Source organism: Onychostoma macrolepis, chromosome 24, assembly GCF_012432095.1.
Source record: "Onychostoma macrolepis isolate SWU-2019 chromosome 24, ASM1243209v1, whole genome shotgun sequence".
Classification (NCBI taxonomy): Eukaryota; Metazoa; Chordata; class Actinopteri; order Cypriniformes; family Cyprinidae; genus Onychostoma; species Onychostoma macrolepis.
In genome coordinates, this window is record NC_081178.1 from 11,556,026 (window position 1) to 11,569,605 (window position 13,580).

General features: G+C 37.0%; 1 protein-coding gene across 4 annotated transcripts in view; it reads left to right on the plus strand.

Annotated features, from left to right (window-relative positions):
- Nucleotides 1-13,580, plus strand: part of ctnnd2a (catenin (cadherin-associated protein), delta 2a) — a 320,045-nt gene that overhangs the window by 281,727 nt on the left and 24,738 nt on the right. For all 4 annotated transcript variants that reach the window (XM_058765069.1, XM_058765068.1, XM_058765071.1 and 1 more), the window contains 2 exons: nucleotides 2,605-2,778; nucleotides 6,423-6,573. In XM_058765069.1, coding sequence (XP_058621052.1) covers nucleotides 2,605-2,778; nucleotides 6,423-6,573 — 325 coding nt within the window. The remainder of the gene's footprint in view (nucleotides 1-2,604; nucleotides 2,779-6,422; nucleotides 6,574-13,580) is intronic.

Here is a 13,580-nt window from a genome sequence, read left to right on the forward strand (position 1 = left end):
TTTCTGAATATCTATCTATCTGTCTATCTTTCTCTGTCTATCTATTTATCTACCGTGTGTGTGTGTCCGTCTATCTCTGTCTATCTGTCTATCTATTTATCTACTGTGTCTGTCTGTCTATCTCTATCTATCTGTCTATCTATTTATCTACTGTGTCTGTCTGTCTATCTCTATCTATCTGTCTGTCTATCTCTGTCTATCTATCTGTCTATCTATTTATTTATCTACTGTGTCTATCTCTGTCTATCTGTCTGTCTATCTATTTATTTATCTACTGTCTATCTCTGTCTATCTCTGTCTATCTATCTGTCTATCTATTTATTTATCTACTGTGTCTATCTCTGTCTATCTCTGTCTATCTATCTGTCTATCTATTTATTTATCTACTGTGTCTATCTCTGTCTGTCTATCTCTGTCTATCTATCTGTCTATCCATTTATTTATCTAATGTGTCTGTCTGTCTATCCATCTATCTATCTATTTTTTTTTACAAAATATATTTTTTATTAATGTTAATCACCTGATATATTAAAATATTCATTATTAAATATAAATAATAAAATTATATAAATGTATAAACAAACATTTTTAAAATATAATTAAAAAAAAATAATTAATATGGGTCATTCCTGTGATATTTTCACACGACTACAAAATAGCTACCTGCATATTGGTTGCACAACTCTCACTTTGGCAGACAAAAGTTGTCCAAATATTAATAATATTTGAAAACTATTTTAAAACTGCTTCATTGCTTGTGTTTTTAAATAAATAATAAGTTTTTCAAAGATTTCAGGCTTTTAATGAAACTTTGTTTCTTTTTTCACAATCACTGGATGTTTACACCACAAATCACATCAACTGTATTAATTAATTTTTATCAGAAATTGAAAACATGTTCATCATAGAAAAGGTGTCATTATTTTTTTTAATCAGCTGAAAGAATTGGACGTAAGCGGCGTATCTTTGACCCTGATGCCATCCTTAGCAAGCACCTTTTTCATTGGTAAATTATGAAAAGTTTTGACGGCGATTTTTTTTAAGACTGAATGTTTGCGAAATGTTGCCCTCACTGTTTGCATACAGTGAAACAACAGATTAAACCAAGTCTCTTCTCAACCTCTAACCATTTCTTCTGCGTTCACCGTATGGGAAGAGCAGCAGTCTCACGGGGCTTCTCCACCCTCCAGCAGTTGATTGAACAACAGAGCCGTTCCTCCGAGCAGGAACGGGGGGAGATGAAAACAGACTCATTAATAATGAAGGGAGAGTGAGGCTGAGTGCCAGAGCTAGTTTAAGACGCTGAGGTATTTCACAAGTTGCTCTGCCTGAAAGTAGGTCAGCCTGTGAGACCAGCACTTTTCAAACTGACTCACCCACACGTCTCAAACGCAGACTTACAGCTTGTCATTCCTGCCCGGTTTTGGGTCTATTCAGGCCACGATTTGTCGAGATCTCCTCGTGTGGTGTTTGTGTGTATGTGCAGAGGGTTACATTTGCCTTTTGACCCGCACAAAATGACAGCGATTTTATCTCAGGAGTTCGCCAGGTCGCTGTACTGATGGTTGCTAGTAGGCGGATTGGTGGTCATAGCTGTTGAAAATCTGATAAAAAAAAAAAAAAGGGATAAATAAAATTGAAAGGTTTGTTTTTTGTTTTGTTTTTTACACTAAAAGTGAACACTCTGGAGGAGAAAGTGTTTGTATAGTATACAAACTGCAGCAGTGCGTAGTATATCATAATGATGAAGAAAAATGATTATTAATTCATGAATCCGACTTGCTTAGAATAATTTCTGTAGCTTTTCCTTAGATTTTTTATTATATAGACATACACTACTGTTCAAAAGTTTAGGATCAGTAAGTAAAAAAAAAAAGATGCAAAGCTGCATTAAAAAAGTGACAGTAAAAGACATTTAAAATGTTTATTCTGTTTCAAATAAATGCTCTTATTTTGAACTTTCAATTCATCAGTGAATCCTGAAAAAAAAAAAAAGCATTGTGATTTCCACACAAAAACATATTAACAATTTTCACATATTTTTCCCAAAACTATTAAGCAGCAAAAACAGCGTTGTTAAATAAGTGTTTCTTGAGAATTCTGAAGGATTATGTGATGCTAAAGACTAATAATAGCTACTGAAAATGTGAGAATTGGTCCACAAACTAAAGTGTGACCAAAAAGTTATTTTAAATTAAAATGATATTTCACAATATTACTGTTTTCCTGTATTTTTATAACAAATAAATGCAGCCCTAATGAATATTAAACTTATTTCAGAAGCATTTAAAAAACTTACCGACCCCAAACTTTTGAACATTAGTGTATATATAAAGCGTGCTGAAGAGTAAAATTACATTAACTTCTCTGTCGTATCACGTTTTCTTCACTGACTTCACATTGGCATTTGAATAGCTGCACATTTTCATAAAGTCAAACTTTTCTCACTGTTGCTCATTGAAAATAAATCAAGTTGCTTTGTCACTGCAGATTTATGTCAGTGTGAATGCCCCTTTATAAGGATTTGGATGCTGATGGCGATGAATTTTCAGTGTTTTCCTGACTGACTGACTTGTTTTTCATGTCACATCTTTGTTTCTGTAGTGGGATGGTGTGGGACCGCTGCCAGATACTGCTGAGCCCCCCAAAGGGATTCAGATGCTGTGGCATCCTTCAATAGTAAAGCCCTACCTCACCCTCCTGTCTGAATGCTCAAACCCGGACACGCTGGAGGGGGCCGCCGGGGCACTGCAGAACCTGGCTGCTGGGAGTTGGAAGGTAAGCCCTATGGTCATTCACCTTGTGTATGTATCTGTCCGTGCTGGAGATATTGCTTGGGATGCAACACATATTGTTTAAAATACATGTAGATTAGCTGATAATTATTTGTCAGTATTCATTGTTGATTTTGCCTTGTGGTTTTAATTGTTATGACTCTATCTCTCTGTATTTTTAAATAGATAGATAGATGGATTGTTCATTTATTTATTTAATTTAAAACTTTGGTGTCTGTCTGAGGGAAAATGTTTACAGAGTTTTACAGAATGTTTAAAGAATTTAAAAATTATTAAAATGTTTAATCATTTATTTTTTAATAATTTTGCATAGTTTTATTTTTTATCACTGGTAGCTGTCTAAGTGTAAGCCAATGCATACTTAGCATTGAGGGCCTTAAAAATAATTATTAAATTATTATATAATTAAAAATAATTTAATATTTGAATAATAAAAAGAACATTATGATGTTTATCTGTTTATTTATTTATTTGTATGCCTTTAAAGTATGACAATTCAGCATGTGAGACATATTTGAATGATGCCTTCATTTATCTGACTTTTTTTGCTATTTTATTCCAAGACGGTTCCCTTTTTTTTAATTTTAGATGTATTTTTGTTATTTTGCCTTTTTTTACGATATGACAGTTGAGAGCAGACAGGAAGTGAAGTGGGAGAAAGAGAGGGGAGTGGGATCGGGAAAGGTCCTTGAGCTGGGATTCGAACTTGGGATGCCCGTAATGCAATAGCATTATATGTCGATGCACTTGTCCACTGAGTTATCGGCACCAACGGGACAGTTTTCTTTCGACTTAGCACCTACCACCTAGCATCGGACAAACAACTGTATAGCAGCATGATAAGAACCGCTCAGAACACCTTAGCAATACACTCTGGTACCTGATATGTTTTCTTTACTTGTTTTCACTGAAGGATTTATTCGCTGTTGTCAGGATCTAAATTTATTGAACGGTGCAAGAAGAAATGGTGTAAAATTGCATTTTTCCTGACCTGAAACGACTTGCTTTCATCAGATGTTTAAACCAGTACCAATCTCCCTTTTGGCCCCTGCTTCTTTCTTTGTTCTCACATCCTTTTCACCATCTCTCAGCGACAAAAGCTTGTTTTACCTCTGTTGCTCAAGAGCTCTAATCCACCCGATGTGCTCTGCAAGATCAATACTCACAGATGGAGACAGATGCAATGGGATTGGATTGGTTTTGAAGTCTCATAACAGGTTTAGACCCCCTTCAAAAAGTTAAATGAAAGCGGCGTCCCTGCGACCCCTTTCCACACCTACAGGGCGTCAGGTTATATACGTGTTTGCTGTTGGGTTGAGTTTTTGGAGAGACAAACGGGAAAGTAAAATACAGCGAGAGACGGAGTCTGTCTGCTTATTTTGTCCAGTTCCCATAACTGGCTCCTCTGTTTGTTCATCTAGAAGAGCTGACATTGAGCCCTCGTCTAATATGTGTGAACTAAGCTCTCTGTTTATGTTTTCAAAGTCCATCTCGGACAGTGGGATTATCAAATCCCACGCTGTGTGTACTAGGAAATGGAAACAAAGCCCTTAACTTAAGACGGATCAAAAAAACACTCAAGCGTGAAGAATGCTTTCTCTTCAAAAACTCCTTTTCAATTACAGTTTCAAGGATATTTCTCTTATTGCATTACTTATAACACAAACACATTTTAATGAACTGTGATATAGATTTTCACTAAATGACAGATTTACATTTACACACACTCATTTTAAGTGCCATTTTTTTCTGTTCCTATACCTAGTAAGCTGCCTCTGTGATGTACTTTGCCTGATTTAACACAATTCCAGGCAATTTGATTTTTAATATACACCTTTGTGGAGCAGGATTTTGGACAAATGAGATTTCACCACGAATGACAAAACGCTACAGAAATAGAATCTAAGAGACAGACAAAGCTTGGCTTGTTAGACACCGTATTAGGCAGCATCCTAACTGCAAACGAACCCCACAAGTGATTTATTTGAGACACTCTGCATTGGCACAGGTTACTATGCAGTATGAAAAAGTGTGGAATTAGATTTGAGTCATTTCCAGTACTGGATAAATATGAAAAAAAAAGTATGGAATGGAAAAATATTTGTCTTTCCAGACTATTGCCCCCATTCTATTTTCTAAAACACAAAAATGAGAATTTCAAAAAATAAATTCATCATGCAAGCAGAGTGTTTTTCATGGTGTTTGGAGCAGTGCAGCTAAGTGCAGATTGTTTAACACAACTGAATAAATTCCAAACTGTTTGTCTTTATCATAAGCGCCACGTCACTCAAACTAGCAACAGATAAAGGGAGCATGCAGTTATTCAAATCAGACTGTACTTTGCTGTTTGGTGATTATGCAACATGAAACCATGATTGCAATATTGATGTGTCAGAGGTGAATATATGCGGGTCATAAAGCCTTTTAGGTTTGTGCGTGTTCAAGAAAACCAGTGTACACCATGAAAGAGGCTTTAGTAATAGTTTTATTTATTTTTTATTTATATCAGTTTTTTGATCAGTGCTTTTCAGTGCTTATTTTGGAAGAAAATAATGCTTTCATTCAGCAAGGGGTGCAAAACAGTAACATCAAAAGAGACAGTAAAGTCATTTATTATATTGTTACAAATAAATTCTGTCAAATAAATGCTGTTCTTTTGAACTTTTTTTACAACTAAGAATCTTGGGGAAAGAATGTATCACGGTTTCTGCAATAACATTAAGCAGCACAACTGTGATGATAAAAAATTTCTTAAGCACCAAATCAGCATCTCAAAATGATTTCTGATGGATCATGTACTGGAGTAATAATGCTGAAAATTCAGCTTTGCCATCGCAGGAATAAATTACATTTTAATATATATTAAAATAGAAAACAGTTATTTTAAATTGTACAAATATTTCACAATATTACAGTATTTTCGAATCAAATAAACCTTGGTGAACATAAGAGTCTTCTTTCAAAAACGTACAACTCCTAGCTTTTGAAAGTTAAATTTGGAAAAGGACGGACACATGGAATGGTTTTAAATTTGTTCAAAATTAGGTATCTTGTTAGACAACCTAGCATTTGAAAAAACTTTTAATTCTGTTTACTAGGCAGGCAGCTTACAAGGTTTTAGAACAGAGCCTCTCTGTCATTGTGTTTTTGTCTCTCTCTTTTTTCTTTTTTTTTTTATGCACACATATAGAGGTCATCAGAAAAGAAGAATGTGAGGGGATGCCTGCTGGGCCGTATGCTGCGGTCTCCCCTGTTACAGCAGAAGTGCAGGGTAGCAGAGACTCTAATCTGAGCTGACACTCCGTCACTGATAAAGGCTGATCCCACAGCTGGGGTCATACATAGAGAACCTCAGAGCGCTAAAGCTCTGAGCTAGTATTAGTCTTTCACTGTAACCTGGGGAGTGTGATTACACTGTCAGCGGGGTGCTGATCTAAAATGAGACACTTTACAGACATTTGCCCACATGGCATATCCAACTATGACGATACACTTCATGGTCTCCTGAAAACTGCTGATATGTAGAATTAAATATAGCAAAGTGGCCAAAAGGTGTCATTTGTCATATTCAGCAACGTATACCTGTTTATTTGTGTGTGTGTGTGTGTGTGTGTGTATCTCCCCTAGTGGTCGGTGTACATCCGTGCGGCGGTGAGGAAAGAGAAGGGTCTGCCCATCCTCGTGGAGCTGCTGAGGATAGACAACGACCGTGTGGTGTGTGCCGTCGCTACCGCGCTCAGAAACATGGCCTTGGATGTCAGAAATAAAGAGTTAATCGGTACGGCCCTTTTTTTTCCCTCTCTTGACTGTCATCTTTTATTTTATCAGTCACTTTGTTTCGAATGGTTCAGATCCATTGGATGTGTAGAGCTCTGGGTTAACAGCTGTGGTCTCTTTGGCTTCTCTGTAATGAAGTCCAGTCTCTTATGTTTTAGCCAGTGTAGTAAAGAGGGCTATTCGTAGCTCTCAGCTCAAAGGAAGATAACTGTCATTTTATTATTACACATTTCCTGGCCACTCATCATTTTAAATTGTCTAGCAGGCATCAGGCTGCACTTGCACATTCTATGCTTGGCAGATGGCTTTTGAGGAACTGTTTATATACTGTATATATTTTTGGTTTTGTTTGGGGTTTTGGGATTTTCATTGCTGACTGACTTTACTTAAAGTGACATGCAGTTGCAGTTGTGCATGGAGGCAACTCAAAGGGTCGTTCTAAAGTGACTGTTTGATTTTGATTTTTGTTTTGTTTTAGTCTGGTTTGTTTGTTTTTGTTTTGTTTCTGACTTTACTGAAAGTGACATGCAAGTCAAAATTGTGGATGTTTTGGGCGGAGGCTACTCAAATGAATGATGTTATCAAACAGTTTTGTTTTGGATTGTTTTGTTTTTTTTGTTAGTTTGTTTTTTGCTTTGTTTTGGCTTTGTTGTTTTAGTTTGGTTTGGTTTCTTTTCTTTTTTGTTTTTCCTTTCATTTTGTTTGGCTATGTTGTTTTATTTTGGGTCAGGTTTGTTTTGTTTTATTCTTCTTACTTATTCTGTCTTTTGTTTTGTTTTGTTTTGTTTTGTTTTGTTTTGATTTGTTCAGCTGACTTTGCTGAAAGTGACAAAGGTTTTGGAGGCTTTTCAAAGGGTCACTCCAAATAAAAATGACCAGCTGTCTAAATCCCATCACAAAGGGCCCTTCCTCAATACCATTACAGATCATTTATATAATTCTCACTTTAATAGGTCATGAACTGCATTTTTGTTATTATTTTATAATGTTCTCTGAGGTTCAATTATAATGTTAGTGTGATTTTACATCAAAAAACATCATTTAGAAGTAATAGCCTATTTTCTATTCTGTTTTTGAGCCTCTCTGCAGAACGATCTGTTTTTATAGGCGGGGCGCATTCAAGACTCGTAAGTATACGTCCTCTGCTATAATTAGCTAATAGTTTTACTTATTAAAATAACAGATGGATGCTGCTTTGACATACTCTGAAAACAACATTGGTCATTTAGGTCAAAAACTTATAAATACTCAGTATATATCAAACAGCCTGGAACAGACAATGCAATTAGTGGTAAAAACACGTTTACTCTCACTTATGTGTTGCGACTTTACCATTGGATCCAATATAATCCGGCTCAGCACTGCATCATCTTTTAATTTCAGGCTCTCTAAACAGCCAGCATCTGTCTTGTTTAAAATCAAATCTGTAATAAAGTTAAGCAAACAAACAAAATGTTTCACATGCGATCAGGAGCGCTTTCCTAATTTTACCCCATGTTTACATCGGACGTGAGCGCGCAACGCGACTATAGATGACAGAACCCATTATAATCAGCAATTCTGTCTACACTGCATGCGGCACGGTTTGACAAAACAAATCCCAGACAGTAAACTAATGTTGCATTCTATTTCTGACATACTTCAAGCATTCGCGCTGCTTCTGACCTGAAAGGGAAATGGATTCGCGACATGACGCAACAGCACTCACGTCCAATAAGGAATTAAAGACTATTCAAGACTAAGCAATTTTGTCATTTCTGCTCATGTGATTCCTGGTAAAACATCCTCACAGTTAACTATTTAAACTGAGGACATTTATTTGTTACTCACAAACCCAAAGTAAAATATAAAATTCTTAGAATTAAGCCTAGTTTCTTGTTTATTTACCACAAGTGCCACAAAAGCAGAACACAAGATTAAATAAATTCTAATTGATGATTCAAGGCCAAATTTGATGCAAGTGTAAGAATAGATTTTGTTGTTAATGTATGTTACCAAGGTAACAATCAGATTATATCTTTGTGTAATATGTTCCAAATGTGTACACACAAGGCAGTTAAGCCCTGCACCCTTCAGAGTGCTCACTTCAAGTGCTCTGTCCTTCAGAATGAGTAGGGCCTAGTTATGTTCACTTTCAGTGGAATTCGCCCAATATCTTGTCAAGTGGTACTTCATCACGTTTCCACTGTTTAGGACAAGATTAACATGGAAAAGATGAGAGTTTCATCGCTTGGTGCTCTACAATGCGTTAGGAGATGGTCACTGCTGACTAAGAATTAGCCTTTTCTGTTTCTGTAAGCACACAGTGCAGGTAGTTCCCTCATTGTTTACGCTCAGCGCAGAGGTGAAGTGAGTCAAAGTGACTCTGTACTTGTTTAGGATAGTATAATTATACCTCTCCTTCATGACTACATCCACACCTGTCCATAATTGATATTGTTTCCTCCAAACATGTGTCAGAAGCTTTGAGGTTCCTGCAATTGGGAGTTGACCTTGCCTTCATACAGAGATGCAGGTGTTTGGCATTACACTGCTTCTGAATTAGACATATTAGCGAGTACATGACACAGCATCACTAGGCTCCGTCTGAATGACAGGAAGCGGTCCGCTGTGGTCCCCGTTGTCACATGTTGACCCGCCGCATCAGGTGCTTAATTAGAGCTTGTTTTCTTCCTTCCTTCATCCCATCTCGCACTGATTCACACCATTTGAAATTCTCCCAGTGACATCACAGGCAGACTATTGATCTCACCCGCTAACAAACGTGGCTTCCCTGGTGGGTCTCGCTGTCTCCATGGCAACGGCTCCCCAGTCTCGTTCTGCCGCTGGTTTTAGGCTCCCCAAACAACTGGTTTGCATTTGCCACCTGGAGTCCGCCTAGATTTGCACATCATCCAAAATCATTTTAGATTATGCAGATCGCATTGTCTTCATTACACATTGCCATGGAAATGTGCTTCCTGCCTTTGTAGATTTAGCATGTTTCTCAGTGTATTATGCAAAAATAACTTGCATACAGTACATGTGGTGCTCACATAAATTGATATTTTTATCAGATTGCAGAGTCTATATAGAGTAGATTTAAACTCTAAACTGATTTGTATTGACGTGTGAGGAGTAAACACAGTCTGTGACTGGCGGCTATTCTCACACTTTGCTTTTTTAGACAGTTCAACATGGCCATCCATCAAAAGCTTTTGAGAGCCATGAACAATAAAATCACGCAAGGTCCCTCTTTTTTAAACTTCTCCCACAGTCTCTTCCTTTCATCCGTGATTTTTACATGTTTGATCACTGAATCTGTATTTGAACTCATTTTACATTTAGCTTGGGATGGAAACTGGGCACATGAAATGCATGTAAATAGCCAATTTGATCCTGCCGTTTGATCACGTATTAAAATAAAGATTGATTGTTTGTATAAATGAATTTAACAGCCTAAGCTCAAAACATCAGCCTGGATCCTGGAGCTTTGATACTGGATGCTGATAAACAGCACATTGCAAGATCATAAAATTCAGATAAGCTTCTTGGTGTCAGATGCCTTTTTTACATGAGGTTAAAAGAGAATTGATTTTGATGTATTTTAATTAATTTTGGTTTTATGTGTACTTTTGAACCTCATTGACATTTATAGACCCTGAGGTACAGTACAAATGTAATCTCTGTTTCTGCTTTGACCTTTTCTCATTTATAATTATTTTTTTTGCTGCTCTTCCTATCTCCAGGATTGAGGTTGGTGACATTAATGCTAAAGAAAGATGGGAGAGAGAAGCACTCATAATTTGATCTCCTTGAGAGAATGTTTTTTTTTTTATATATATATATATATATATAAAGAATAAATAATCTTTTTTTCATTCATTAAATTGAAATCCTTTATTATATATTCTGAACTCATGATCATTAATATTAATAGCCTACATACTTTGTTCTTATTTTTGTCACTCTTATTTTATCTACACGCAAGAATCAATGTGCAATCAAATAACTTGCCTTGAAGTTCCTGATGTGAGCAAAATATCCAAATTTGGATATTTTCAGTGGAGTTTTTGTGAATTCCAGTGGCTGAATTTTAAATGTGATGTATAAAATCCCCCAAGATGTCGTTTGAGGCTTCAACGTGCACAAAATCAGGCGCAGCAGGCGTGAATGAATGCAGACGCACGCTAAGCATAGCATTGGATGAGCAACAGAGTAGTGCGATTTGTAATCGAAATGGCTCTCCAAACTTTCAGGTGGCAAAACTTGAAATAGGAGGGTATTGGTGTGGGCATGCGGACCATGATGAGACACGTTCTTCAGAGGACTAGCAGACAAAGCTCGGTGGATTTGTTGGAAATGTTTGAAGTTGTGCTGTAACTTTGAGAACCAGCTTTACTGGGCTTGTTTCAAAGGTCCGACATTTCAGTTGATGGAGAGGGATTTGAAAAGTTCTGATCCATCATTGAAAGTTTCATCCCAGATTTGATGACTGAAAGACTCATATTTGCCGCCCACCTGCACAAAGGATGAGAAAAGAGGGGATGTGCTCGACGGACTGGCCTTTAGAGAAATAACTAAGTGTGTGTGTGCAGCTGTGACCAATCGCCTTCCTCTCTCGCTTCAATTTGCAGCCAATCTTCCCATCTCTCACGCGCTCCCTCATGCATCCGTTTGGTCATTTTTCCATCTTCCCTTCCTTTATCTGTTTTCTCTCTCTTTCATTAGGAGATTGCCAGAGGTGTCTCGAAGCATAAGAGCTGCTTTATAATAATGACACTAGAAAATCTCCTCTTTATCTTTTCCGTGGCCAAATCCAGTCGTTCAATCCACCTCTCTATCTGTCCCGGCCGCTGTTGTGCTGAATTCTGACCCCTGCCAGATCACAACCCCCCTAGTATTGGTAGGTTTAAGGTTAGGTGTGGGGGAGGGGTTAGGATTAGGCAATCGGGTAGCGATTTCAACGAGAGGGGGTAATAATTTGGCAGGGAGTTGAAAATGGGCACAACACCGCCACTCCACAAGGTGGCTCTGTTCGAAATTGCATCCATAGGTCTTTTGCTTTTAATTCAGTACGACAGACATCAAAGGCAGTAATAGAGAGCGATATAGCGCTTGAACGCCATGCTGCTGGACGTTCTCCTTTCAAATGGTCTCCACGGTGGCTGATTTCCAATTTAATTTGCTCCCTAACCTTTTAAGAATAATTTTGTTTTAAGGTCTGTCTTCGAATGCTTTGTTGTTTGTACTACTCTTTTATGTCCAAGTTGGCTATTTTCTGCCAATGGGGTTTGAACCTGCTGTTAGCTTCATTAAAAAAAAAACCCCTCTTTGGATCCATTTAAATGTTATTGCAGGATAAAGGCTCACAGAGATGCTGCCCAAAGCCTTTCACCACTGTGTGACATTTTAAACCAAGCCGAGAACCCTCAGGCCTTCATGGAACGTTTTACCAACTCTCTTTGAACTTCGACTGAGAATATTAATGCTCTTCTTTTTTATTCGGATCCACTATAATATGGCAGTATATAATGCCATTCCCCTCATTATATGCCTTGTCAACCACCTGTACTTGTTCTTCCCAGAGAAACAGAGTGATGTTTGCTGCTTATAGTAGTAGTTGCTTAAGGGCTAAAACTAAAAATAACAATGAAAGAAAGAAATTAAAGCTGGAAATAAAGTTCAGCAAAATGTTTTGTTTTATTTGTTTGCTCGTTTCCACATTACAATATATTTAGTCAATTATTTTAATGGCTTTGCACTCAGCATAATGAGGTATCCACTACTATTCACATGTTTAGGGTAAGTTTGTTTGTTTGTTTAAGAAATTATTACTTCAGCAGCGTTACAGATAAATTTATGGAAAGAAAAAACTTATATTGTTACAAAAAAGCTTTAGAGTTTTCTATTCATTAAAGAATCCTAAAAAAAACAAATTACAGTTTCCACAAAAAAACAGCATACTGTTTTTGACGTTGATAAGAAATGTTTTCTGAGCTGAAAATCAGCATATTATAATGATTTTTAAAGGATCATGTGACACTGTAGACTGGAGTACTGATGCTGAAAATTCAGCTTGGATCACAGGAATAAATTACATTTTAAAATATATTAAAATAGAAAACAGTTATTGTAAAATGTAAAAATATTTCACAATATTATAACATTTTTCTTTTATACTTCTTTCAAAAGCATTCAAAGATCTTACAAACTTTTGAACACTAGTTTAAAGCACATTATTATGATACTTTATGCATGTATGCAAGCTTAAAATTTAATACTGCAATTCATACAGTATGTAACCCATTGTGCTGTTATTTCATGTTGTGAACTCAAATTGATTTTTTTAAAGAATCCACTCTTGCAATGTAGCTTACAATCAATTTTTAACTATCATTGTACTGCATAAAAATTCTTTAAATATTTCTACTTTTGTGTTGAGTTACAGAAAGAGCATGCAGGTTTGGAATGCCATGAATGTGAGGAAAATTACAACTTTGCCTTTAATGTCCTTTATGTCGACTAACTTGGTCACCTAGAATTTAGTGTACATAAAAGCAGCAATAACGAAAGGACACTCTCTCTCTTTGTAAATGTCTGTGGGTGTGTGTGTATTTCTGGAGCTCACGATGGCCCAGAGCCGTGTAGCTGATTGCCTGTTTTTGGGAGAATGGGCTTTTATAAGCTGGAGGGTCTGCACTTACCTCTGATTACCACTAAGCCCTCGTATTCCCAAGAGCTCGTAGATGAGGCACTCTAGTGAGTCAAGGTTAGCCTTGAGTCATATACAGTCGCCAGAACTCATCGTCATGTACCAGAACCGTCCGGCTGAGTCCATAAAGAGACTCTTCATTTATCACGAGGAGTGTGAATGTGTTACTCAGAGCCCTTTTTACTTCTCCACTGTTGTTTTTCATGCTCAGGCTGACTTTGAGATCTCTGCGCGGACGTTCAGAATTAAACCTGTCCGAATTGCAGTAATCCATGTTCTTGAAAATCAGCAGCTTGTACTTGAAGAGTCCTAAG